Source organism: Camelina sativa, chromosome 20, assembly GCF_030686135.1.
Source record: "Camelina sativa cultivar CO46 ecotype springtype chromosome 20, ASM3068613v1".
NCBI lineage: Eukaryota > Viridiplantae > Streptophyta > Magnoliopsida > Brassicales > Brassicaceae > Camelina > Camelina sativa.
This window is the reverse complement of record NC_141899.1, coordinates 12,631,337-12,655,885: the sequence shown is the minus strand read 5'-3', so window position 1 is coordinate 12,655,885 and position 24,549 is coordinate 12,631,337. Positions and strand designations below refer to the sequence as shown.

The 24,549-nt window shown below is 35.0% G+C and overlaps 2 protein-coding genes across 3 annotated transcripts; both read right to left on the bottom strand.

Moving 5' to 3' along the window:
- Positions 1-1,031: 1,031 nt before the first annotated feature.
- LOC147918783 (uncharacterized) lies at positions 1,032-3,614 on the bottom strand. The gene is made up of 4 exons (XM_087503701.1): positions 2,596-3,614; positions 2,327-2,503; positions 1,980-2,280; positions 1,032-1,085 (listed from the first exon to the last, which is right to left on the bottom strand). The coding sequence occupies exons 1-4, from the start codon at positions 3,612-3,614 to the stop codon at positions 1,032-1,034; spliced, it is 1,551 nt and encodes a 516-aa protein (XP_087359827.1).
- Positions 3,615-10,480: 6,866 nt separating this feature from the next.
- Positions 10,481-14,054, bottom strand: LOC104770652 (methylthioalkylmalate synthase 3, chloroplastic). Of its 2 annotated transcripts, XM_010495109.2 has the most exons (10): positions 13,508-14,054; positions 12,957-13,216; positions 12,393-12,606; positions 12,231-12,311; positions 11,623-11,715; positions 11,431-11,517; positions 11,227-11,327; positions 11,108-11,141; positions 10,922-10,996; positions 10,481-10,773 (listed from the first exon to the last, which is right to left on the bottom strand). In XM_010495109.2, the coding sequence occupies exons 1-10, from the start codon at positions 13,949-13,951 to the stop codon at positions 10,651-10,653; spliced, it is 1,512 nt and encodes a 503-aa protein (XP_010493411.1). In that variant the 5' UTR covers positions 13,952-14,054; the 3' UTR covers positions 10,481-10,650. The 2 variants fall into 2 exon arrangements, with proteins under 2 accessions (XP_010493411.1, XP_010493412.1); XM_010495110.2 differs by lacking the exon at positions 10,922-10,996.
- Positions 14,055-24,549: the final 10,495 nt, after the last annotated feature.

The window sequence follows — 24,549 nt, the reverse complement described above, 5'->3', positions numbered from 1 at the left end:
TCTTGAGAATAATCTCATACCGGTCATTTGAAACTGCTCATCCTCTTAACATAAGATGGAAACTCCTCAACATCCGCAGCCCTCGGCTGCACCCCGCCACATGCGGTAGAACTGGAGCCTGCACTGGTACCCCTCTCGGTAACCGCTCCAACAGCACGCCAACAGATCTGCCAAGCGATCATCTCGACCCTGGGCTACACCTGCTGCAACCGCACATATTGGTTCCTAGCACCCCCGGCACGCTCACCGGCTAACCCCCTCTAGTTCGTCATGATACGCTTGCGACACTGACGTACCTCCTCGTGGAACTCTGGACCCCACACTCGCTGGCCTCGAGACCTGCCCGACCATGACCACGACCACGTCCCCATCCACGACCAACAACCCAAACACCTTTAACCACTGCTCTTCCAAGAACAAAGGCTAACAAGCATATAAACAAATCAAAACCACACAAAGAAACATAACATACCGTGGAATCTCATTGAAGGGTCGAAGAGGATGTTATAGGACTCCATGCCACACACAATTGACTAACTCACATAATCAATCAAAGCAAGCAAATCCAAAACATCTACAGCACAAAGCGTAGTGAACTTAGAACCGTAAGGGCTCTTATACCAAACTGAAACGACTCGACCCATTTTTTTTAAATAAATAATAAATATAAAAATAATAATAATAATAATAATAATAATAATAATAATAATAATAATAATAATAATAATAATAATAATAATAATAATAATAATAATAATAATAATAATAATAATAATAATAATAATAATAATAATAATAATAATAATCTAAGCTAGTCGTCCCATACCCACTAGCCCTAACCACAAACACAACCAACAGCAGAAATAAGAATATTAATAAATAACCAATAACCAATGTGATATAAAAGTATTAATTCCAAAACCATAAACTAATATTTCAAACAACATGAATCATAAAACCAGCAACCTAAGCCACATTCTAATGACTCAACTCTAGCAACCTAGCAAGCCAGACAACATCCAATCGAATCCCTAGAACATGATCCTCCTCATTGCCATGATCCCACGGTCACACTCTGCCTCTACCTGCACCACAAACACAATGAGATGCGTGAGTATTACCAGAAATACCCAGTGAGGCGATCCTCCCATCTACGAGCTATACACACAAGCAAATCAAGAGTACAACTACAAATAAAATATAACAAACCTACAATTAAACAGAACAACCAATAACACTTTCACCACACCTACACATCAACACACAAAACAAGTCATAAAACCCAATCGCTAGACGTTTCTCGAATCCTGATCTCCACTCTTTAACAACCTTCCCACAGGACAAGCTGTCACCAATTGACCTACAGATCAATTGGTGACAGTTTGTCCTGTGGGAAGGTTGTTAAAGGGTGGGGATCAAGGTTCGAGGAACGCCTAGCGCACCAATAACCTACTGGTTGAATTGGATTTATACGGTGAGGGGTTATGATCGATGCCCTGCAGGGCCAGATTCGGGCCTATAGGAGCAAGCTAGCGAGAGAGGGCTAGTGGAGTCCACGGGACGGGTTGTTCCAATAAAAATCATATATATTTACTACTAATCTTTTTCACAAAAAAACATACATGCTCACTACAATTTTTCAGTAAATATATATAGTTACTAATAAAATGATGATCAAATAAAGATAGATTTATTAATGAAAAAACAACACATGATAGGTTTGCCTAAGTATACGTTATTTCTGCGTTTTGGCTTATAACATGTGTGTATTTTTAAAACACAAATAATATGTTGTTTGTGTAAAAAAAAAAAGGTGTTTGATTTCAAAATTGCAAACTTCTGTAACTTATATATAAACATTCATTCATTTTTTAGAAAAATAGCTTTGTTACATCAAGTGCATCATAGGGTTGAAATATTTTTTAACCAGAATCATATAAGGAAAACTTTAGATTTTAGACTCTTGTGCCAAACCAAACTTGTAAAGCATCATCGAACCGCCGATCTCTCGTGAGGCCGATAGATAGCAGTTGATCTTGCATGTGTCGATCAATCAGATGAACAAGATAAGAAACAGGGTGGTGAGGCTCACCATGTGCTCGTCCATTTCGCTCTTGCCAGAGGCAATAGACAGACGTTTGTAGAACAGAGCGAAATAAAAAACCCTGAACCCGAGTATCCCAGTTATCACAAGCAGAGGAGAGAGTCGAGTGCCACACGGTGGAAAACTTAGCCTTGTAAATGTTCTTAGCAGAAGCCTTCCACACCTCTGAACTAAAACTGCAGGCAAAAAACAAGTGGTCTCTTGTTTCAGTGGTGCTATTACAGAGAAGACAAGTTCCTTGTAGACCCCTTCTCCACTGAATCATACGATCTCCAGAGGACAATCTGTTGCGAATATCCAGCCATGTGCAGAAGGCAAACCGCGGCGTGGCGTGAGTGAACCAGATACTTGGATGCCAAGCTACCTCCACTGTCGACAGTCGAACCTGATTCCAAGTATCTTTGGTAGAGAAATGTGTTTTAAAGTGACCATTTGCAGATTTACAAAGCATTTCGTCCTCCCTGGGATTGCTCATATCATGTTTCAGCTACAACTCCGCTTCCATTAAGTTGAAATGAGCTTGTCTGTGTCGCCGGGAATGACGTCTTCCCCACGCCTCTGCAACTGTCATATGCTTACTAGTACCCATTGATATGAAGCCTTGTTCTCCCTCCACATCCACTAGTTGTCCCAGAGTAGACCAGTCATCGAACCAAAAGGAAGTACGTTGACCATTATTCACTTCCATTTTACAGAATTGTTTTGCCAGTTCTAAAAATTTTAGGAGCTTTCTCCACATCCAAGAGCCCGACGCATTTGATTTAATAGACCAGAAAGTCCCCTTCTTTAATAACGTGTTGCGGACCCATTTAACCCACAAAGACTCACTTGAAGATACAACCCGCCATATCAGTTTCAGACAACTAACATCATTCACATCTTGTAAGGATCGTAGGCCTAAACCACCTTCCTTCTTAGGCTTACAAACATCCACCCAAGATAATTTAGCTTTGTTAGGATTTAAATCAGGTCCAGACAAGAGAAACGCCGAACATATCCTGTTGATCTCCATTAAACATTGCTTTGGTAGTCGAAAAGCTGACATCCAAAAGCTGCAAATGCTCCACAACACAGAATGGATCAAATTCAAACGACCTGCGAAAGAGAGGTATTTGGCAGTCCAGGATCCGATTCTAGTCTTAATCTGCTCAAATAATGGCGTATAGTCAGAGGAAGTAAACCGCTTGGTGACCAAAGGGAGGCCCAAGTATCTCACCAGCAATAGTCCAATCTCAAAACTGAATCTAGTTTGTATCAGATGAAGGTCCTCTACAGACAGACCTCCAGTGTATATAGTAGACTTCTCCATACTAACATTTAAACCCAAGAACTGAGCAAACTTATCAAACACCCCGACAATGCCTTCAATAGACGCTAAAGAACCATCCGAGAAGACCATAATGTCATCCGCAAAACACAGATGAGTAACACCAAGTGACTTACAGTGCGGGTGAAAACCAATCTGTTTCAAACTTGCCGATAAGTCAAGCATTCGAGACAGGACTTCCATGCTTAACACAAAAAGATAGGGGGAGAGAGCACAACCCTGACGCAAGCCACAAGCACTTTGAAAATATTCCGCAAGTTCCCCATTCACTTGAACCGAGAATGATGCTATCCATTGAATAAACAATGCCAGTAAAGCAAGAGCCAAAAGCACATTGGTGAGAAAAGGCCATTGAACAGAGTCAAAGGCTTTAGCAATATCGATTTTAAAGGCACATCTGGTAGAAATAGCCTCCTTGTGATAATCCTTAACCAATTCCGTTGCAAGCAGTACATTTTCGATCAGAAGTCGGTTTTTAACAAATGCAGACTGGTTTCCTGCAACAAGGTCCAGTAACACCACCTTTAATCTGTTAGCTAAGATCGTAGAGAGGACTTTGTATATTACATTGCAACAAGAGATTGGACGGTAGTCCTTCATCTAACGAGAATCAAGCCGCTTAGGTATAAGAGCAAGGATAGTTGCGTTGGCTCCCTTGGGGAGGAAACCTTTTGCAAAGAAAGATTGAACCGCAATAACAAACTCCACCCCCACTAGATCCCAAACCGCCTTAAAGAACTCACATGTATAACCATTCGGCCCTGGTGACTTGTCATTCGCCATTAAGAATAAAACTTTCTTTATCTCCTCAGCAGAAACTATACGAGTAAGCTTCTCACCATCAGCCTCAGTACAACGAGAAGGTAACAATGTCTGGAGTTCCTCAACTGTAACACCCTGAAAATTAGGAGGTTGAAAGCAGAGAACCGTTTTGAAATGACAAACAGCTTCTTGCTGAATCTCCTTTGCATCTGAGACAACACGACCATCCAGAGTTTATATCTCACGTATACAGTTTTGTGCCTCACGAGTCTTAACCGCTCTGTGGAACGTTTTTTTGTTTTTTTTATCTCCAACCTGCAGCCAATGGAGCTTCGCCTTCTGTTTCAAAAATCTCTCTTCGAGATTAGCAACAGTGCTCCACCGGGTATAAGCTTCCGCTTCAGCAGCCATAGCAGCTGGAGACGGATTAGTAAGGTTCAGATCTTGTTTTTGGCAGAGGAGCTCATAAGCCTCCTTTGCCTTCGCGACCAGGTGGTCGAGTTTCCCTCTAGCCAATGATCGCAGCTTAGGTTTGAGAGCCTTTAGCTTTTTTGAAAAACGATGAAGTGAGGAAGTCGACATGTGGATAGGCTCTGTTTCCTGCCAGAAATCTTTCACTAAGGGTTTAAATTCTTCTATACCAACCATCACATTGACGAACTTAAATGGTTTGCGTCGGATTACTGGAGCATCAGTAGTGACACTAAGGTTAATCCGACACCGAGAATGATCAGAACACCCTCCAGCCTCAAAAATATTATACGACTGCGGATAAGCATCTAGCCACGCCTCATTCATCAAGACTCGATCCAGCTTTTTAGAAATTAAATCATCATCCCTCTTGTTGCACCATGTAAACAGAGGACCCTGAGAAGGTAAATCAGTGAGTGAGCAATAATTCTTTATCAACTGGAAATCCCACATTCCCCCAGTGACCCCTGGACCCTCCTCCCCTCGAGAGTGTTCCTCTATGATCAGTGTTTCGTTAAAGTCTCCAAAAATAAGCCGTGGCTTATCTTTCATAATGGGAGAGTCCTTATGAACTCGCAAGTCATCCCACAAGCTTTGTCTCTCCTCCACCGTATTCAGACCATAGACAAAAGAGCAGAAAAACTCAGCGTCTTGATCCTCCAATTTGACCGAGCAAGTGATCAACTGCTCACTTTTGTAAAAAGGACTAAGCCTCACAGAATCTCGCCAAAGCACCCAGATACGACCCCACGTGTTATGCTCATGGTTTGTTAGAATAGACCACCCCTTAAACAACTTAGCCCCCAACCGTTGAGCCTTATGCTCCTTAACCCTGGTTTCTAAAAGACAACCAAACTGAAACTTCTGGTCTGCAACCCACTTTTTAATAACTGAATGTTTTGAAGCTGCGTTTAAACCTCGTACATTCCAGAAGAATCCAAACATTAATGTTGTTTGGAGGATTGACGTGAGCCCTGATCCTTAGGCTGGATCCGAGCTGAATGAGAGGGTGGTATCGAAAGTACTTTGTGAGCCGTATTGGATTCACGAGGAAGAGACGGTCTCAACTGCTGCTTCTACTGCACAGGACCCGGAGGTAGATTAGACTGTTGGGAGATCTCCAAACCGCCTGAATCCTCTGTCTTATCCTCTACACTAGTTTCCTCACTACTCTTATCAACGTTCTCTATATCCTCCTCAGTAGAACCCTTATCAGACTCATCCTCCCCTTTTTCATCTCGACCACTTAGAGCAGAAAAAACATTAGATAAAATAGAAACTTCACCAAACTGAAGGGCTGCAGTAGTCTTTTTCCCCAGACTACAAGCCAATCTAGGTGTAGTCCAAGCCTCATTGCTATTCACTTCCTCAGTAGAACATCCGCGTGATGGTCTTGAAACAATCCCCTGATTGACTACTACCTCGGAAGTTATCACACCCGAGGTAGGAACCACTGGCAGATCATCTATCACAGGATTCTCAGTTGGAGGCGAAACAGTCTCCACCATCGAGCCTGTTGCAGGGGTAGCTAGAGAAGAGGACTGCAAATGACCCCATTTATGACAAGTACTACACTTAGGCGGCAACCACATATATGAATATTTGATCACAACATCAAGTTCTCCTTCCTCTTCCCCCGTGAAAACAAATTGTCGTGGGAGATCCTTTGTTAAATCAGCTTCCACCATGACTTGAGCTATATCAAAACTAGTGCAGAGCTCTGTGTTAGGGTGTAGTCTAATCGGCTTACCCACTGCACTGGCCAGGAATTCAATACCCTTGTCAGTAAACATTGTAGGTGGCACGTCACGTAAAATAACCCAAAGGGGCATCGTCTTCAAAGCTGGTTGCGTTTCTTCCTTGAAAGGAGACCATTTAGAGACCACCATTGGAATATCCATGATATTCCACATTCCCCTGTTCAAAATCCGACGCCTCGTACTGTAGCTATGGATCCGAAACTTCACAACAGCATCACTAACCTCATAAACATCTATCATAGAGGATTTATCCCCCAGACGCCAAATTTTGTTGACAATCATGTGGATCTTCCCCACATGCGGTGCTTTAATACTCAAGAACTTACCAATAAGAAAGTCCTCCCATAGAGGGTTTGCTCCTGCAAATACCTCCTTAGGCACAACCACCTTCGTCTGACCATCCACCTCCACAGCATCAAACTTCTGCCGAGTAAAAACATGCTTACGAGCGACGTTCACATAAGATCTCTTCTCCCCCGGTACCTTCTCCGATACATCCTGACTTTTCAAGACCACCTGAGTCGATACACCTTCTGAAGTCACGTTCAAATCCACACCATGACCCCCAGCACTCGGAGAAGAAACAGCACCTTCCTTCGTTGTTGTAGTACCACCGGTGACCGTCACCGGACTCTCTCCAACGGGAGGAGAGGCCGACGGTGCCATCAAACTTGCGAGAAAAGCCAGAAACCCTAGATCGCCCTTTTTCCGCCAGCCACGTCAGCAAACTTTTTCCCTTCAACTTTTTCTCTTCTTATCAAACATTCATTCATTTTTATGGTTCTCTTATATCTGAGATATATTTAATTCCTAGAACTCCATATGAATCTATGAAATTTTATCACTTTACAGAACAGAAGATGCAATATTTTAGTTACATTGCCCTCACCGTGGAAATCCACATCCACCAGTAGGTTATTGGTGCGCTAGACGTTCCTCTAATCCTGGTCTCCACTTTTTAACAACCTTCCTACAGGACAAGTTGTCACCAATTGACCTACAGATCAATTGGTGACAGTTTGTCCTGTGGGAAGGTTGTTAAAGGGTGGGAACCAAGATTCGAGGAACGCCTGGCGCACCAATAACCTACTGGTGGATTTGGATCTCCGCGGTGAGGGGTTATGATCGATACCCTGCAGGGCCAGATTCGGGCCTATGGGGGCAAGCTAGCGTGAGGGGGGGGGGGGCTAGTGAAGTCCACGAGACGGGTTGTTACAATAAAAATCATATACATTTACTACTACTCTTTTTCACAAAACAAACATACATGCTCACTACAATTTTTCAGTAAATATATATAGTTACTAATGAAAATGATGATTAAATAAAGATAGATTTATTAATGAAAAAACAACACATGATAGGTTTGCCTAAGTATATGTTATTTCTTCTATACTTTGCGTTTTGGCTTATAACATGTGTGTATTTTTAAAACACAAAAATATGTTGTTTGTAAAAAAAAAAAGGTGTTCATTGATTTCAAAATTGCAAACTTCTGTACCTTATATATAAACATTCATTCATTTTTATGGTTCTCTTATATCTGAGATACATTTAATTCCTAGAACTCCATATGAATCTATGAAATTTTATCACTTTACGGAACAGAAGATGCAACATTTTAGTTACATTGCCCTCACCGTGGAAATCCACATCCATCAGTAGGTTATTGGTGTAATAGACGTTCCTTGAACCCTGGTCTCCACCCTTTAACAACCTTCCCACATGACAAGCTGTCACCAATTGATCTGTCAATTGGTGACAGTTTGTCCTGTGGGAAGGTTGTTAAAGGGTGGGGACCAGGGTTCGAGTAACGCCTGACGCACCAATAACCTACTGGTGGATTTAGATTTCAACGGTGATGGATTATGATCGATGCCCTGCAGGGCCAGATTCGGGCCTATGGGAGCAAGCTAGTGGGAGGCTAGTGTGGTCCACGGAACGGGTTGTTACAATAAAAATCATATATATTTACTACTACTCTTTTTCACAAAATAAACATATATGCTCACTACAATTTTTCAGTAAATATATATAGTTACTAATAATAATGATGATTAAATAAAGATAGATTTATTACTGAAAAAACAACACATTATAGGTTTGCCTAAGTATATGTTATTTCTTCTATACTTTGCGTTTTGGCTTATAACATGTGTGTATTTTTAAAACACAAAAAATATTTTGTTTGTAGAAAAAAAAAAAAGGTGTTCATTGATTTCAAAATTGCAAACTTCTGTAACTTATATGTAAACATTCATTCATTTTTATGGTTATCTTATATCTGAGATACATTTAATTCCTAGAACTTCATATGAATTTATGAAATTTTATCACTTTACGGAACAGAAGGTGCAACATTTTAGTTACATTGATAGAGTGTTTAAGATTCATAAACAATTGTATAACATGTTTCTTTTATTTTAAAAAAATGTTTTTTAAAAATTGGTTAAAAATGTTTTTACATGTTTATGTGTTAACGGAGGAGGGAGTATTTGTTTAAAACATTTTTACTCCCTTTGTTTCATAATAAAATTTTGCCTTTTACCTTTTGGTAGCTTTATTAACCCCGAATAATCGATGTGATTTACAAACTTCGTAATTAAATGGGTTTCAATTTTGTCGGAATACCGTTTTCATACTTAACTGTATCTGGTTAATTACGATCGTAAAAGCATTACACACTATATAGTTTTTTTTTGATAAAAAGAAATTAGGTTATACATATAAATGAGGTTTTGACTCTACTAAGTCGTGTTACTTTGCGTAGTAGGGATTTACTATGAATTGAGCATTATCGATTCAATGATGACAAAAAACAAAAGAAAAAATTATCTTGACGAAGATTATGGTTTATAACAAATTATTCGTAGAGCGGAATCAATTGATGAAACTCCACACTTTTCCATCAAACACTTCAACCATATGCTAATTTGTCCATGTAACATATGGATGGAAAAATGGCAAAAAAAATACCAAATATTTGCCAAATATTTTTTCATACCTCAACTTCAATAGTTTGTAAATAACATCATGAACCATATTTAAATTCAAAATTTCTACCTAAACTATATATAAAATTAACTTTTCTACCTAAACTATATGAAATATTATCAATTTCAACATCTGCTGGAACGGTTTTAAGCGAGAGTTTGACGGTACTGAGTCAGACAGCTTGTGGTGTTCACATGACAGTAGGACTTTGTGAAACGTTGTCGTTTTGGTCATTTTTGGATGTGATGTGGCAAGAAACAAAACCTCGTCATTTTGCATTTGGGGATTAAAATCGACGTCGTTTTGCATCTGGGGATTAAAATCGACATTGTTTGCATATGGGAATGCTGTAAGTAAATCAATATGAAATTTTTGATTGTGGAAATTTTGTCAGTTTGCATAAGGTAATGCAGACTTGTGCTTGCTGGAAATGGGAGATGAGTAGACTCCCATGTCGTCATGCATTACGAATCATTGCAAAATACTAAATAACGTTGTTTTATTTCTTCCCACAACACACCCAAAATGATGAAAACGTCGTTTTTCCCAAGTCCCACTGCCACGTGGATGATACGGGTAGTCTGACTTAGTACCGTTAAACTTTCACTTAACACTGTTCCAACAGATGTTGAAATTGACAACATTTTATATAGTTAAGTTAGAAATTTTGAATTTAAATACGGTTGAGGTTGTTATTTACAATATACTAAAGATTAGGTATTAAAATTAAAAAAAGTTTGACAATTAGTTGGGATTGATTTTGGCCATTTCCCCAACACATGGATATACCCATATAATTTTATTAAAATAAATTATTTGTTAACATTTACAGCACAAGGATTTTCTTTCTATAAATCAGATGAATGTTTTAACACAATTTAGTTTGCAATTCACATTTAATTCATTTATCTAAAATATTGGAATTTTAGAATTTTTTTATAACTGAGCTCAGTATTGATCCGTGCATCGCGCGGACAACTTTCTAGTGAACAATATTTTGTTCAATTTTTTATTTAAACAAACTAAATATTTATATAGAAAAATGAGAAGGTGAAGTGAAAGTAAGTAAAAATATAGAATTCTTATTGAAAATAAATTAAATATATAGAACGAAAACATTCCCAGTTAATAACTGTATTAATTCATTACAACAACAAGACATATGCATATCAATTAAAACTTGACTGTAGTACGTACACTGTACACAAATACACGACGTCCTCTTGAAAAACTTATACCAAAATGGGAATCTGAGGGCTTGACATGAGTTTGTTAGTTCCATTACTGTTTAATTTCTTTACTGAGACTTCATCACCGTTCCCCACTAATGCCTTCAGATCAGCGTCCGTGATTCTCTGAAAACATTATCGAATTGAAACCAATTGAGTATGAGGGCCCTTTCTATATATATATATAATAAATCCATTCGTAGTTTATGCTAATATATTATTTAATATAAAATATTTCGAATTTTTTAACGCATATATGTATAAAATCAAAAACCATTTTCTGCTTGGTTAAATCTCTGAATCGTGAGAAGATGTCTTTCAATTGCTCATCATTGATTTCGTATCCCAACTGAGAAAACAAATTATGAAATACATTTTATCTCCAAAAAGTGTCATATCGTGCAATAGTTATCATATATGATTAAAGATTAAACTATTAATTACGAAATCACAACGGTACCTCTTTCAGCCGGTCTTTTACAGCATGATGTCCACTGCATATATTCATTAATGTTTGGTTAAACTAATTAAACAATGGTACGTAGCTTTAGTAATATAAAACTAAGAAACATCACTTACCTAAGCTTTCCAAGAACAAGTCCAGACTTAAGAGATTTTACGATCCCAATATCTTCTGGTGATAAGATCTCATATGTACTTCGATTTTTCAACATTCCATCCTGCAAAATGTTTGAACAATCACCATACATACACATGCATACATCAGACCATTTCCCATATTTTATTTTCTTGTCATACATATATAATAATAAATTACGGAACCTGGTGAATGCCACTCTCATGAACAAAACAGTTGTCTCCAACTATGGGTTTATGTGGTTGAGCATACAAGCCAGTATACTCTTGAACCTGCTCAAGAATTTACATATGTTTTTGTTAATGCTTATGAAGGCCATAGGAAATTAAATCATTATCTATTGACATATAAATTTCAATTTGTATATATGAAGTTACCATCTTGCTAGTAGCCATAATTTGGCGTGTGTTTATATTTGTGTAAACACCATCCATCAGATATTCTCCTCGACATTTCAAAGCTATCGCGACCTACATACAGTCACAAATAATTGGTTTTTCCATAAAAAACATGAATCATGCATGTACGCATGACTCCACAATTTAAATACTTTATTTAGGAGTCACCAACGTTGGTGCGATGGCTATCATTTTAAATACTTAATTTAAGGGTTACACGATTCATGTGATTCCATTCCTCTTTTTCCTAGTGTCAATTCCATTATATCATACATTTCAGCTTGTAGGTTTAATTTTTCTTATTAATTCTTTATTTTTTCCCCTGCTTTTATCATATTTTCATATGATTTTGTAAACTTCAATTTACCATATTTTTATTACAAGTACAACTCCAGCATATTTTAAAATTATTTGTAAATGATGTGTTTACTTTTTTATTTTCCAGTGCCTTGCTATTATTATCATTTTTGTGTTTTTATTAGTCTTCTAAAATAAATAGTAAAATAGTAGTAAGGTTAAAAGCCACATTTTGAAAATTTTACTTTGCTATACCAAAGAAAGATACTCATGATTCGACAATATCTTACCTCTTCAAGCGGCGCATTCCCACTTCTTTCACCTATTCCATTGATCGTTACTTCGAATTGTCTGACTCCAGCACATACAGCCTAAATATAATGTAAATTTGTTGTTTCATATTTTTGTCATCATCTTGATAATCTATTTTGTGAGGCAATTTAGTTAAGTACCGCGATTGTGTTGGCCGTTGCAAGACCAAGGTCATTGTGGCAATGAACGCTTAAGATAACATCATCAATTCCAGGAGTGTTTGCTTTCACATAGGTCACGAGTTTTCCGAATTCGTGCGGCATTGTGATCCCTACAGTGTCCGCGATGCACACCGAGGTAGCACCCGCTTTGATCGCTTCTCCTAGAATCGTACATAGAAAGTTCTTCTCCGACCTGAATCAGAATCACACTAGTATTTAAAAAATGCCAAATATGACATGATCATATTTGAATGTCATAACTTAACGGCTAATAATTTTTATACTATGATCTGGAAAGTTTCAGACGTTCATTTACGTGTTGTTGCACTTAGCCACTTGCATGTAAAAAGTACTTTTTTTGGCAAACGTACTGAAATTTCTGTTCTAAAAAAAAAAAAAAAAAAAAATTCGTTGTATTTTTATATATTACTTTCAAAATAGAAATGCAAATGCAAACGTAAGATTACTAACAAAAATTTTGTAACGTGAAACCAAATTGATACAAACGACAATCAAAATATATTCAAGTTTTTAGATATTTACCTGCAACCGTCTTCGCAACCAAATTGGATGTCATGGAAGCCTAAGCTTTTTGCGAACCTAATACTACTTATGGACATCTCGATCACTTCTTCTTGAGTCTTTTTCAACTTATATTTCATGTGAATGTCACTCGTAGATGTAAATACGCATATCCTCGGCCTCTTTGCGTACTTCACCGCATTCCAAGCGGCCTCGATGTCTCTATGTTTGCTTCGTGCAAGGGTGGATATCACCGGGACATAACCTGTTTCCACATCCACCTAATGATACCACCAACATAATTGTTCAATAAGTTTTTTTTTTTTTTTTTTTAAATTGCAAAATCTGTCAATTACTCCAGTTTATGTTAGTAATTAATATTTGTGTAAGCAGTCATGAGTTTCCAACCCAAAACAACGTGCAATGAGTTGAATTGATCAATATCTCTTATTCACTGGTGTTTGTTATTTCTCACTTCCGATGGAGGATCCCTAACACTTTGCATGCATATATAACTGAAGGAAATAAAATCTGTATATTATCATTTTAACTGAAGGAAATAAAGAAACAACCTCATTCCCCACGGTCTTGGCGATGGCTTTAACGGTTTCAAACTCTTCTTCCGATGACCCGGGAAAACCGACTTCCATGATGTCTACTCGGAGTTTAGCGAGTTGGCGGGCAATATTTAGCTTCTGTAGTGGAGTAAGAGATCCACCTGGAGCTTGTTCGCCCTCACGAAGTGTCGTGTCGAGTACACGTACATACTTCTCGTTTGGGAGCTTGTTCGGTATGTACTCCGGCCACTGTTCCACGATGGGTTTGAGGTGAGTAGCACTAGTTGCCACCTTTTTGGACCCAGAGGAGCCACATGAGATGAGCAAAGTCGGTTTGTTGCACAGACGGATCAGGCGGATAGAGGGAAGAGAAGATTTAATGGGTAACACTGACGAGAAAACGACGGGGTGACCAGTGGACGTGATCATACTGGGAGATGTGCGAAGTACCGAAGCCATAACTGTAGAGTACGTATGACAGAAAGAGAGAGATATTTTTGTTAAATTTGAAAGATATATAATGAGAAAACTGAATTGCAATGAGATACACTACACGTACATTATGATATACATATATATATATTTATATATAGGTAGACATCTTTGACTCGAAACCTTTTTTCTTTTTTTTTTGTGTGATTATAAACGATAAAGTGTTGGTGTTATTATGTGTTTTTTTTAATCTTATTAACATGTTTTCTTAATTGTTTGCAGAAAATCCCTGCCCACTCCCACGCCCGACTAAACTAATCCATTGCAACTCTGTCAAAGATATGGTTCTGATACAAAGTAGGTGTGTTACAATTTTACGCAACATTTTCAATTACTTCAAATATCTACTAAACTTTTTGGGTTTCAGACGTGTAATTTTGTTTCTAAGACTTCACTACTCTTAACCAAAAATTACTAATGCTTCAACTCCAAAGTCATCCCATCTTAAGCGTACTTTTCTAATAAATTTGCACCACACATTATATGTTGATTGATGAAAAAAAAAATAGATAAAACGAGCATTACAAATGTTTTAATGTTATTGAGGATTAGTGAGATATATAAGATCATTATTATTTACAAAAAAACACCAGAAAAAGAAACTTAGTTGAAATTACTTTAAAATTGTTATTACAATTACAGTTGCATTTACATTAATGCATTTCTGATATTATTTTTTTTCTGAGCATAATTAGTTAAAGGAAGAGTAATTAAAATAAAACCATGTATAAAAATAAAATAAAAATAAAGTAATCCTATAAAATAACAGATCTTGTGGTAACTACCAAAAACATTTTGCTAGCTACTGTTTATACCTTTATTTGCTTCCTACTTATTAATTGAGAAGTAAAAATATGAAACTAACCTTAAAATGTGTAAAAAATTACATTCAATTGCCATTAGAAAATTTTAATTAAGATTAATCAATTAATTAAAAATAAAAAAGCTGACAGATCAAATATAAAAGAATTAGAAAAATAAAAGAAATCTATTCAAATCAAAACTAATTTGTACTTGAAAAAAATAAAAAATAAAAAATAACTGCTAATATAATAGAATTTATTTTCTTCTTTAATTTTACATTGTCATGCCATTGATTTTAAATAATTACTAGTTTAGAAAGAAATTTCTCTCTCTAATAAATTATAGACGAAAATTAAATTTTTTTTTTATATAAAAAAATCGGAATTTCAAAAACTAAGATTTTATATCCAAGTAGTCAATATAATTATTTTTAATAACAAAATTTCAAATATTTTGTTAAAATTTCAAATTATGATTCTCATATCATCTTTATTTTATTTTATTTACAAATTGTTTGGAATTTTTATATAATACTTATGATTAATAAAATGCAGATTTGTTTCTACATATGTTGTTATTTGAACCTTAAAAAAAAGATATATTACTCAATCTATGAAAATAAAATGTGTGTTTTAATTTTCACTTTAGCGGATTGGTAAAACTAAATTTATATAGCTGATAAATTAATAAATTTTATTTGTTTATAATTGTATTATTAAAATTACTACTTCATATTCTACAAAATAATGATACAAATACAATAAAAAACAATATAAAACTGTAATATATATAAGTAAAAATTAAATATTATAATATTCTAAAATAATTAATATTCAAAAAAACATATACAGATTTACAGAACCATTAAATATAAATATTATTTCAAACAAAATAATTTTTTAAAAAAAATAAAACAATAACTTTTATTATTCTATTATAATTTTTTTAAAAATGTTGAAACACGGGATATTGCCTAATTGTTAGTAAAAAAGACTATTACGAAAATGTCATTAAAGAGAAAATGCCGTTATTATTTTTAATCCATGTTTCGAGTTATTAACTGGAGACTGCTACTCTTTCTTTCGTTTGGATACAATGGAAAAAAGTCTGCGGGGATGTGTAGTATAACTTTATGTTAACTTGTTACTTAAACCAACTCTAATTGTTTTTTTTTTGTTGATTAAGTATAATAGACTTTACCACATCATCTAAATATAATTTATGATCTCGTCTATTCGTGCAAGGTTTTATTCGTTGAAATGATACTATTTTTTTTGGAACTAGGATTTAACCCGCGGTACACCGCGTGACAATATTTTTAATATTAAAATTTTAAATTTATATTGTATTTATTTGTTATTTTATTATTATTTTATTAATTTTTAGATTGTATAGTTATGAATATTTATTGGATTTTAAAAATATAAAATTTTACAGGTATTTGATATAAGTATTCAAAGTATAGGATTTTTGTAGTGTTTTCAAGATTTTAACTCGTGTGGTATATGTATAGTCTATTAATACATTTATCTCGTAGTACACATCTAAAAGTGTTTTTTAAAAAAAAAATTTCACTTAACTCCCTATATGGCATTAATGCTAACCCGTCTCACCGAAATCAAAATAAATTTTTGCTGATGAAATATTAATGCGTTTTTGGAAAACTTAGATGGATAGAATTGTTTTTGGAAAAATCAGAATGTATAGATATTGTTAAGATTTTATGGCAATAAATGTAACAAATGTTGGTCAATTTAAGAAAGTTATTATTTGAGTTTCTCTACAATGTTATTTATGGAATTGTTTTAGGGGTTAATATTGTAAAACAAAAATTAAATAAGTAAAACTTAAAGGGCATAAAACAAAATGTACTTCAAAAATGTTAATATAGATTACTAAGATCTGATCAAACGTGTTATGCACAATAAATGAAGTTTGATCAATTGTTTCATCATGGACCTTACATTTGTCTATTGCCAAATTATATGAGATGATTTGACCCACTTTTCTGACAATTTTTATTTTTATTTTTAATGATTCAGAAACTATAACCAAATGTAGCAATACGAATTATTTGGAATAGTCGATAGTTTAGACGAATTGATACAAAGAACAGCACAAAGCAAGTCTTCTATATTATTATTAAGTAAGTATGCTAAATTGTCAGAATGTTTTTGCTAAATAATATCGATAAAATATGCTACACGGTTGGATTTTTACAAATATAACTAAGGCCTTTTGAACTTTCCATTATTTTGTCAAAACTTAAATTACATATTCAGATTTTTAATTGAAACTTTGGGTAGTTAATAATTGACTAGTGTTTTGTTTTTTGTCCGAAACAATTGACTAGTTTTTAGAAACAACTAAAGTGAAAAAAATACGATGTGGTAATACGTATTGAATACTAATGAGTGGAGGCATATATTCTGTAGACTCCATAGCTTCGCTGTTTATTTTCGGAACTGGTTTACTAATTATATTTTACTGAATTTTCTATAGTTATGAAGCAAGAATTATATATATATATATATATATATATATATATATATATATATATATTAGTTGTCACTATGTGTTATGCACAGATTTAGTTTACATTATTTTTAGATATTTTTTTGTAATTTTTTTGATCATCAACATATAATTTTTCTTACCTCAAAACACCATATCTTATTAAGCCGGTTCAAATAGGATAGCCTTGTGAGCTAACAATTCCGGACCCTGCGGATTTACATAGGAAAAGAAATATCCTCGTGTTCGAGCCGCTTTTGCAAGACGGACGACACAAATATTGTTCAATCTAGGTATAAATCCAATAGAAAAAATAGAAAACCTCTTTTGATAAGACTAAAAAGAATATAATTCCGAAGCTAATGCTGGCCAGTCTTTTGACTCATCTATGACACTTAAAATCTTTTGACAATATATCTCAAAATGAACCATATCATATCCCAGAGAGAGAGAGAGAGCACTTTCCATGGTCCAGCATAGAGAGAGCATTTTCATTAAAAACCTAAAACGACAACTAAATTAAAACAGAAGGAGAATTTCATTGTTATAGGAGTCACATAATTTGTGAGAATTATAGATATGCAACCATTACATATTAATATATTTTCTTATATATGTAATATTTATAAATACTATTATAAATCATTCATTGCATTAATATAAATATTATGAAAGTTACGATAATGAGAGTTAATTAGTACAACATATAGGATTGATGAGACATTATAGAAAAAATAATAAAAAATGTTTCAGGTTTATAAAAATGCATTATTGTGAATTAATAATTAAAATTGTCTATTTTTAAATATATATCCAAAATTTATATATTATAAATATAGATCTTTGAGCGGGCATCTTAGCTAATCAAATCATGAATTTAAATATATATATATTCACTTCTCTCTTTAAACAGAAATATGTACAATTATCTCTTTATCAAAAAATATATTCAATTCTCATTTAGTTATTTAGATATTATATATTAAAATATAATTTAGTTTAATTTGAATGGATTGAAAATAATGTAATATCAAGATCATGTGAATTATTTATATTAAAGTGTGGAAATAAAACAGCCAATTATTACTCGACATTATCCTATACAACCCATATATATATATATATATATATATATATATATATATATTATAATATTATTTCTTAAACAATTTAATCATAAAATTATTTGTTAAGCGAAAATTTTATTATGTAAATTCAATTGAATAAATTTGTTACATTAAAAATTAAAAGAAACAAAATGACACTTGTGAAAGAAGAGAACATCAAATGACAATCTTTTGCAGCTTTCCAAAAGAAAACTTTACTTTATTATTAGATGATATAATTATAATATAGTAAGATTTCTTTCAACTTTTACTCTAAGAATCTGGCGCCCAACATCACTATACATTAAAATTCTTTTAAAATCAAATACACATGACATTATTTATCTTTTTATAAATATTTTAAAATGATTGCATAAATCAGCTAAAGATGAACAATAGAAAAAATAATTTACATTTTTGGAAAAAATATTCAAGACTTAGTAAGACAATATTTCTTCTAAACTTAGGAACTTCCCGAAAACGGATGATCCAAAGAACGATACTATTGTTACCGGTTTTTTGTTGTTCGTTGGAGATTGAATTGAGGATAGAATAGAAAGTCAATGTTTTAGTTTTCACAATAGTCTGAAAGAGGATTTGTTTGTATGGTAATAGGTTGTTTTTAGAAAACTAAACTTTATAGAATGTTTGAGCCTTTAAGAAGGAGAAGAGATTGAAATCAAATATTAATGATCATAAATTCGCAAGTGTTTCAAAATTATAAGTTAAAAATGAGAAGTAATAGAAACAAAAATGAAAATTGAGAAAATAGTGGGTATAAGGCAATACATAAAATGATGGTATTATTTCAAATCAAAACATAACTGATTATGTTCATAATTAATTCTGAAATTCCTATTATGAAAACTTCTAAATTTTATAAAATTCAAAAATAACATAACGTTTAAAATAATAAGTGTGAATCAAACAATGTAATTATAGAATTAGATCAAAACCATTTCATAATTTTACATAATTTTCCAGAAAGTAAGTTCAAAATTTTAATTTTATATAAACAAATTTTTAAAATTTAATTTAAGCTAATTTATTTAAATAATACCTACCCACCATCATACTTAAATTTGATTACGTTTGTGCCCGTGAAAATTATATAAGATTCAAACACAGAAATTAAAACCAAGAATTCAAACCTATAAATTTAATTAAATGTTGGTATATAGTTCCAAGATGAAACCAATCAGAGACTGATCGATATAATGTGGTTTTAGATTCTTGGGGGTTGCATATGTTTCTGATTAAAGAAAAAAGGAAATACAGATGATTTTTTTTGGTTTTATAAGCCTGTAGTTAATTAGATCTAAACTATAGTTAATTAGATACAAATAAAAAATACTAGTGTCAGAAATATAGTAAGCCAAGTGTCAACTCCTTAGCAAAATTGAGAAAAATCTTTTCATGTTATATAAAATATATATATCACTTTATTATGATTTGTTTGAGAAAAACCTTCTCATGTTATATAAGATATATATATCACTTTATTATGATTTGTTCCACCTTTTAATGACAAGTTGATAAAAATTTGATACATTTCCTTAAAACATTAACTGATTATGTAGTTTTGTATTCTTAATTCATTATGTTCAAATAAATCTTAGGAAATTAAAGAAAAAATCGTGAACATATATCTTTAATTTTCTAAATTGGCAAGTGAGTAGTAGTATCTAATTACTTTTTGGAAACAACCAAGTGTAAAGTAAGGATGTGGTAGTATATTATTTTCTATTGGATATTTTTTTTGGTGAATGACTAGGGGACACTCCCAGAACTTTATAAAAAAGATGAAAAAAACAATTACACTCGAACACGTCTACGGCACCTAATGGCATAGTCCCGCAACAAATGCTCAACTATAGTAGGAACCACAATAAAAGCAAGAAAACCAAAGGATAATTTATTATTTTTACTTTTTCTTTCATACACTCCCTTTTAACTAATAGTTAATATTATATTAGTCACTAATTAAATGCAAATACAATATTAGGACATATAAATCACATGTTATGCACCTCCAGGTAGGTGTCACTTACTAATCTCCGTGAAGAAATAGTAAGTCTGTTGTAGAAAATTGACCAAACTTGATTCGATATTATTTGACTAAATGTTCATTTGCCTGTGGGTACTAAAAAAATATTAAGGTATTTTACTGGAAAAAATATTTTACAGATCTTAATTGCTTTTTTAAAAAATCCACTATTATTGGTTCATTAAAATTATGAGCAAAAACAACAACTGAACATATGGATTGTTTGAGGATAAAAAATAGAAAAGAAACATATGGAATTAAGTATTTCAGATGCCAAATCTTATTATTGGTTCATTAAAAATAGAAAAGAAACATCTTATATTATTCTCATAACATTCATAATTCTAAAAAATTGAAAGCAATAATTACAAAAACGAAAGAGCAAGATACCATAGAATATTGTTCAATACATTTTATAAAAATATGTATTTTTTATTTACGATTTTTTTGTTTTTGTTTTTTAAACTCTTATTAGAGATTACGAGTTTGAGACACACACAAAAAAAAGATTGAAATTACGAGTATATATTTTTTCTCAATATTTTAAACATGAAATATGACGTCAAATTTAAAATGGGTAGAACAAGAATTAGCTATTAAGCAAGTTAGCTTATTTCTCAAAATATTCTTGTGTGTGTTTCCTCATCTCTACCAGAATTTTTGTACCTGATTATGCTGGAAATACCTAAACCACACTATCAATACACTCTCAAGTAGAGTTATGGGAATAATATTATTTGGCTTGGTAGTGGAACCAACATTTCTTTCCATGCAAGGAAATACAGAGATCAGTTGAGAGAGAACACAAATAATTTCCGTTAAGAGTAACGTGTCCCACATGCATATAGAAAGACAAAAATAAAAATGAGAAAAAATCTCAATGATAATACCACAAAAAGAAAAAGAAGAGATTTCTAGATAGCATAAACGACAATTACTTCATATACTGGGAACCTCTCAATTACAAACGTCAACTCAATCTCAAGCAGAACGTATAGGGGAAGGCTTTTGGTTCTGTAGAGGACTCAAAAGTTTGTCCCGACATGGAAATAGAAAGCCAATAGGGTTTGCTAAAAGCTTGAAATCTTATTCCTCAAATAATTTGAAAGAGAGCACAAATATTTTTCCATTTAAGGTAATCCGTCCCACATATAGAACGACAATATAGCTATCAACGACCATAGGATAGAAAACGACTCTAATATATATGATGAGACAATTCATGTTTTATACTGATCATATTGCGTGTCGTTTACAAATACAGTATATAATGTAATTTTTTTCATTGGGCAATACGTTAATTAAAACACTTATCAAATATTTACATTGAAAAATACTACAAAATAACACGTATTTTAAAATAAAACGGTGTAAAACTACACTTGAAAGAGAGAGAAAATGATTGAAATCTCAAATGATTGAAGCCGTAAGACCTTGTTTATCGGTAGTATCATACAGGAGTTCTTAGTGTTTTGACTCAAAAAAATAAATCAGAACAAAATAAAAAAATTCAAGGGCGCCTCTAATATAGTATACCTGATTGTGGTTTAAGAGACGATGTGTGTCGGGTTTTGGTTGGTCGAAAGAATAATATAAAGGAAAAAAAGCTGAGAAGCTCGATTTTATTTTTTTTCTTCTCTCTTTCTCTCTCTCTCTCGCGATCGAATTCCCGAAATGCCGTGTGATATGTAATGGATGGATTTGGAATCAGGAGAAGGGTTTGGAATCAAAGGATTTGGAGATGAGTAGCAAAGGCGATTGACTCGGCGGAGATTATTTGTTCCGGTATGATCCTTTTTTTTTATATTGTTAGAGGCGAATCCTTAACTGTTTGACCGATATTGTTAGAGGCGAATCATAGTTGAGTTTTGTGTATACATATATAAACACTTCAGACTTTTGATTTCCCTGTGTTTTGTTTTGAGAAAGTCATCAGCTTTTACTTTGTTAATCTCTTATTTGTATTTGGAAACAGGTAAAATGATTGTTGAGATGCTTGGATGGGGATTATTAGAAGGGAAAACCCTTTTTGGTTTTTGTTATGATTTCCGGCAAAGCAACAGGTTTCAAAAAAGATATCTCTTTTGAGTTTGATTGAGGCTTTGGCGTAAACATTGAGTGATCGGTGTATTGACTTTTTTTTTGTGTGTGTGTTGCAATGGGTTTAGACTGCAGGAAACGTTGGACCAGTTTGCTAAAAAGTTGGAAACAGTTTACAAAGCTTCAGGAGAGAAGAAGATTAATGTTATAAGTCATTCTATGGGAGGACTGCTGGTGAAATGTTTCATGGGTCTGCATAGTGATGTATGTTGTGATATGATAGGCCAATCACTATTTTGGCCTTATCCAAAATCTTTCTGTGGACAGACTCTATCTTAGGCCAATCTCTGTTTCTCTCTGTCCAGAGACACAGGACAGAGTTGTGGATTCGCCTTTGTAACGATGAGCAATGTCAAAGATTGTAACATCATCATCGATAACCTCGATGGAACTGTAAGTTTCTTGCAAGCTTTTACAAAACACACATTGTTGGTGTTGGGTTTCGACGATCATAAGGCCCACCAAATAAGCCCATTAGGGCGTACGCGCAGGCCAGGAAAAGAGGCCCAGTAAGGGCCCATGGAGGAAAACCCGAGCAGGAGGATGAAGTCAACATGGAGAAGAAATCGGGATTGGGGAGCCGAGATTGCAGCGAGACGTTCAGGAAGGGTTTCGAGGAATTTTAGTTTAAATAGCAGATGAATGTGAAGGACACAACACATGTAATCAAGCTCAGAGCGAATCAATAGAAAAAGTGAATACAAAAGTCCAGTTCGTTGTTTTTCATAGTTCTAAGTCGATTTGTACCGAAAGTCTGCCCAGATCTCATTTTACAAACTTATTCTTCTAATTGTTGTTTCTAGCCCCAACAATTTGGCGCCGCCTGTGGGGAGTTAGGTCTTTCTATTCTCAAAAATCGACTGCTTTGAACTCCAGCGAAATGGATCCATCCACCGCTAACACAATCATCTCAGAGACTGCTCCACCAGCGGCAGTCCACGGATCCACCTCCATCAGTGCACCTTCCCAAGGTGCACCCGCGTCAGCCCAGTCCGATAACGAGGTTACAGATCTAGTCAGACCCGGGACAGGCTCATCACTTGACGACAGTCAAGCACCGAACCAAAGTATTTTGGGAGGTTCGGGTCTCACTCATCACAGACCCGCCCAAACTCAGAATCTCGGTAGTACAAACCCAGGGGTTACCGTCGGGGTTGTTCCCACGGCCCCCGCGATCTTGACAGGAAACAGGAATCAGTCCCGAGTATGGACTCGTTCAGAGAATAACGGAACGAACCGACCCGGACAGCACCATGCGCCGGTGGTCTCCTCCGGGACCCCCGTCAGCAACGATCTGTCCGAGATTTGCGGAATGCTCGCCGTTCTGATCGATAAGACCCAAAGTCAAGATGCGACAAATCGGGCCCTCATGAACAGAATCGAGCGGCATGAACAAGAGCTCGCTTCTCGCGCAAATCTTGGACCCTATCGGGATTCCGCGTACTTTTCGGGAACAGCTTTAACCAATCCCACGGAAAGAGCGCTTCCCCGGACTCGTCTCGACTTTGAGGCGGTCCACGTTACCCCGCCCGGGATCAGAACGTTACCCGTTTTCGCGCCGTCAGAGAGCAACGGAGCTCCGAGCTCGTCGGTCTTAAATGGTAACGCGAGCTCGCGACGTGACGAGCATCCCCCATCCGGGGACGTCGGGTCAGCAGGGCAGATCCTCCGCACCTCGGGGGCTCTGGAGGGCTCCTCGGTGAGACTGGATCCAGTCCTGACAGGAGAACTCAGAAATGGGGCGTCACGAGGAATAACGACCGAGGATCTCGGTCTTCCCGGACCTCCGAGTAGCGGCGCATTCAGCGCGCAGTTCCTAACCGAGTACATGAATAAGGCAAGCGCCGAGATGGCCCAAATCCGCTGTAAGGTGCACCTGGCAACAAGCGCAGCCTCAGACATCGATCGCGTGATCGCCGAAACAAGGTGTACCCCGTTCACAGACCGAATCGCGAAGGTTCACCTTCGTGACGTGGGCAAGCTCCGCCTTCCCG

What these genes read in the sequence shown, in the direction of transcription:
- LOC147918783 (XM_087503701.1), bottom strand. Translation starts at nt 3,614, where the DNA reads ATGGAAGTCCTGTCTCGAATGCTTGACTTATCGGCAAGTTTGAAACAG. An exon ending in AACTTAATGGAAGCGGAGTT is followed by an intron (nt 2,504 to 2,595) that starts GTAGCTGAAACA and finishes TCTCTACCAAAG; the next exon opens with ATACTTGGAATCAGGTTCGA. An exon ending in GGTTCGATGATGCTTTACAA is followed by an intron (nt 1,086 to 1,979) that starts GTTTGGTTTGGC and finishes TTTGTGGTGCAG; the next exon opens with GTAGAGGCAGAGTGTGACCG.
- LOC104770652 (XM_010495109.2), bottom strand. Translation starts at nt 13,951, where the DNA reads ATGGCTTCGGTACTTCGCACATCTCCCAGTATGATCACGTCCACTGGT. An exon ending in CCAAGACCGTGGGGAATGAG is followed by an intron (nt 13,217 to 13,507) that starts GTTGTTTCTTTA and finishes TGGTATCATTAG; the next exon opens with GTGGATGTGGAAACAGGTTA. An exon ending in TTATGGCTACTAGCAAGATG is followed by an intron (nt 11,518 to 11,622) that starts GTAACTTCATAT and finishes ATTCTTGAGCAG; the next exon opens with GTTCAAGAGTATACTGGCTT.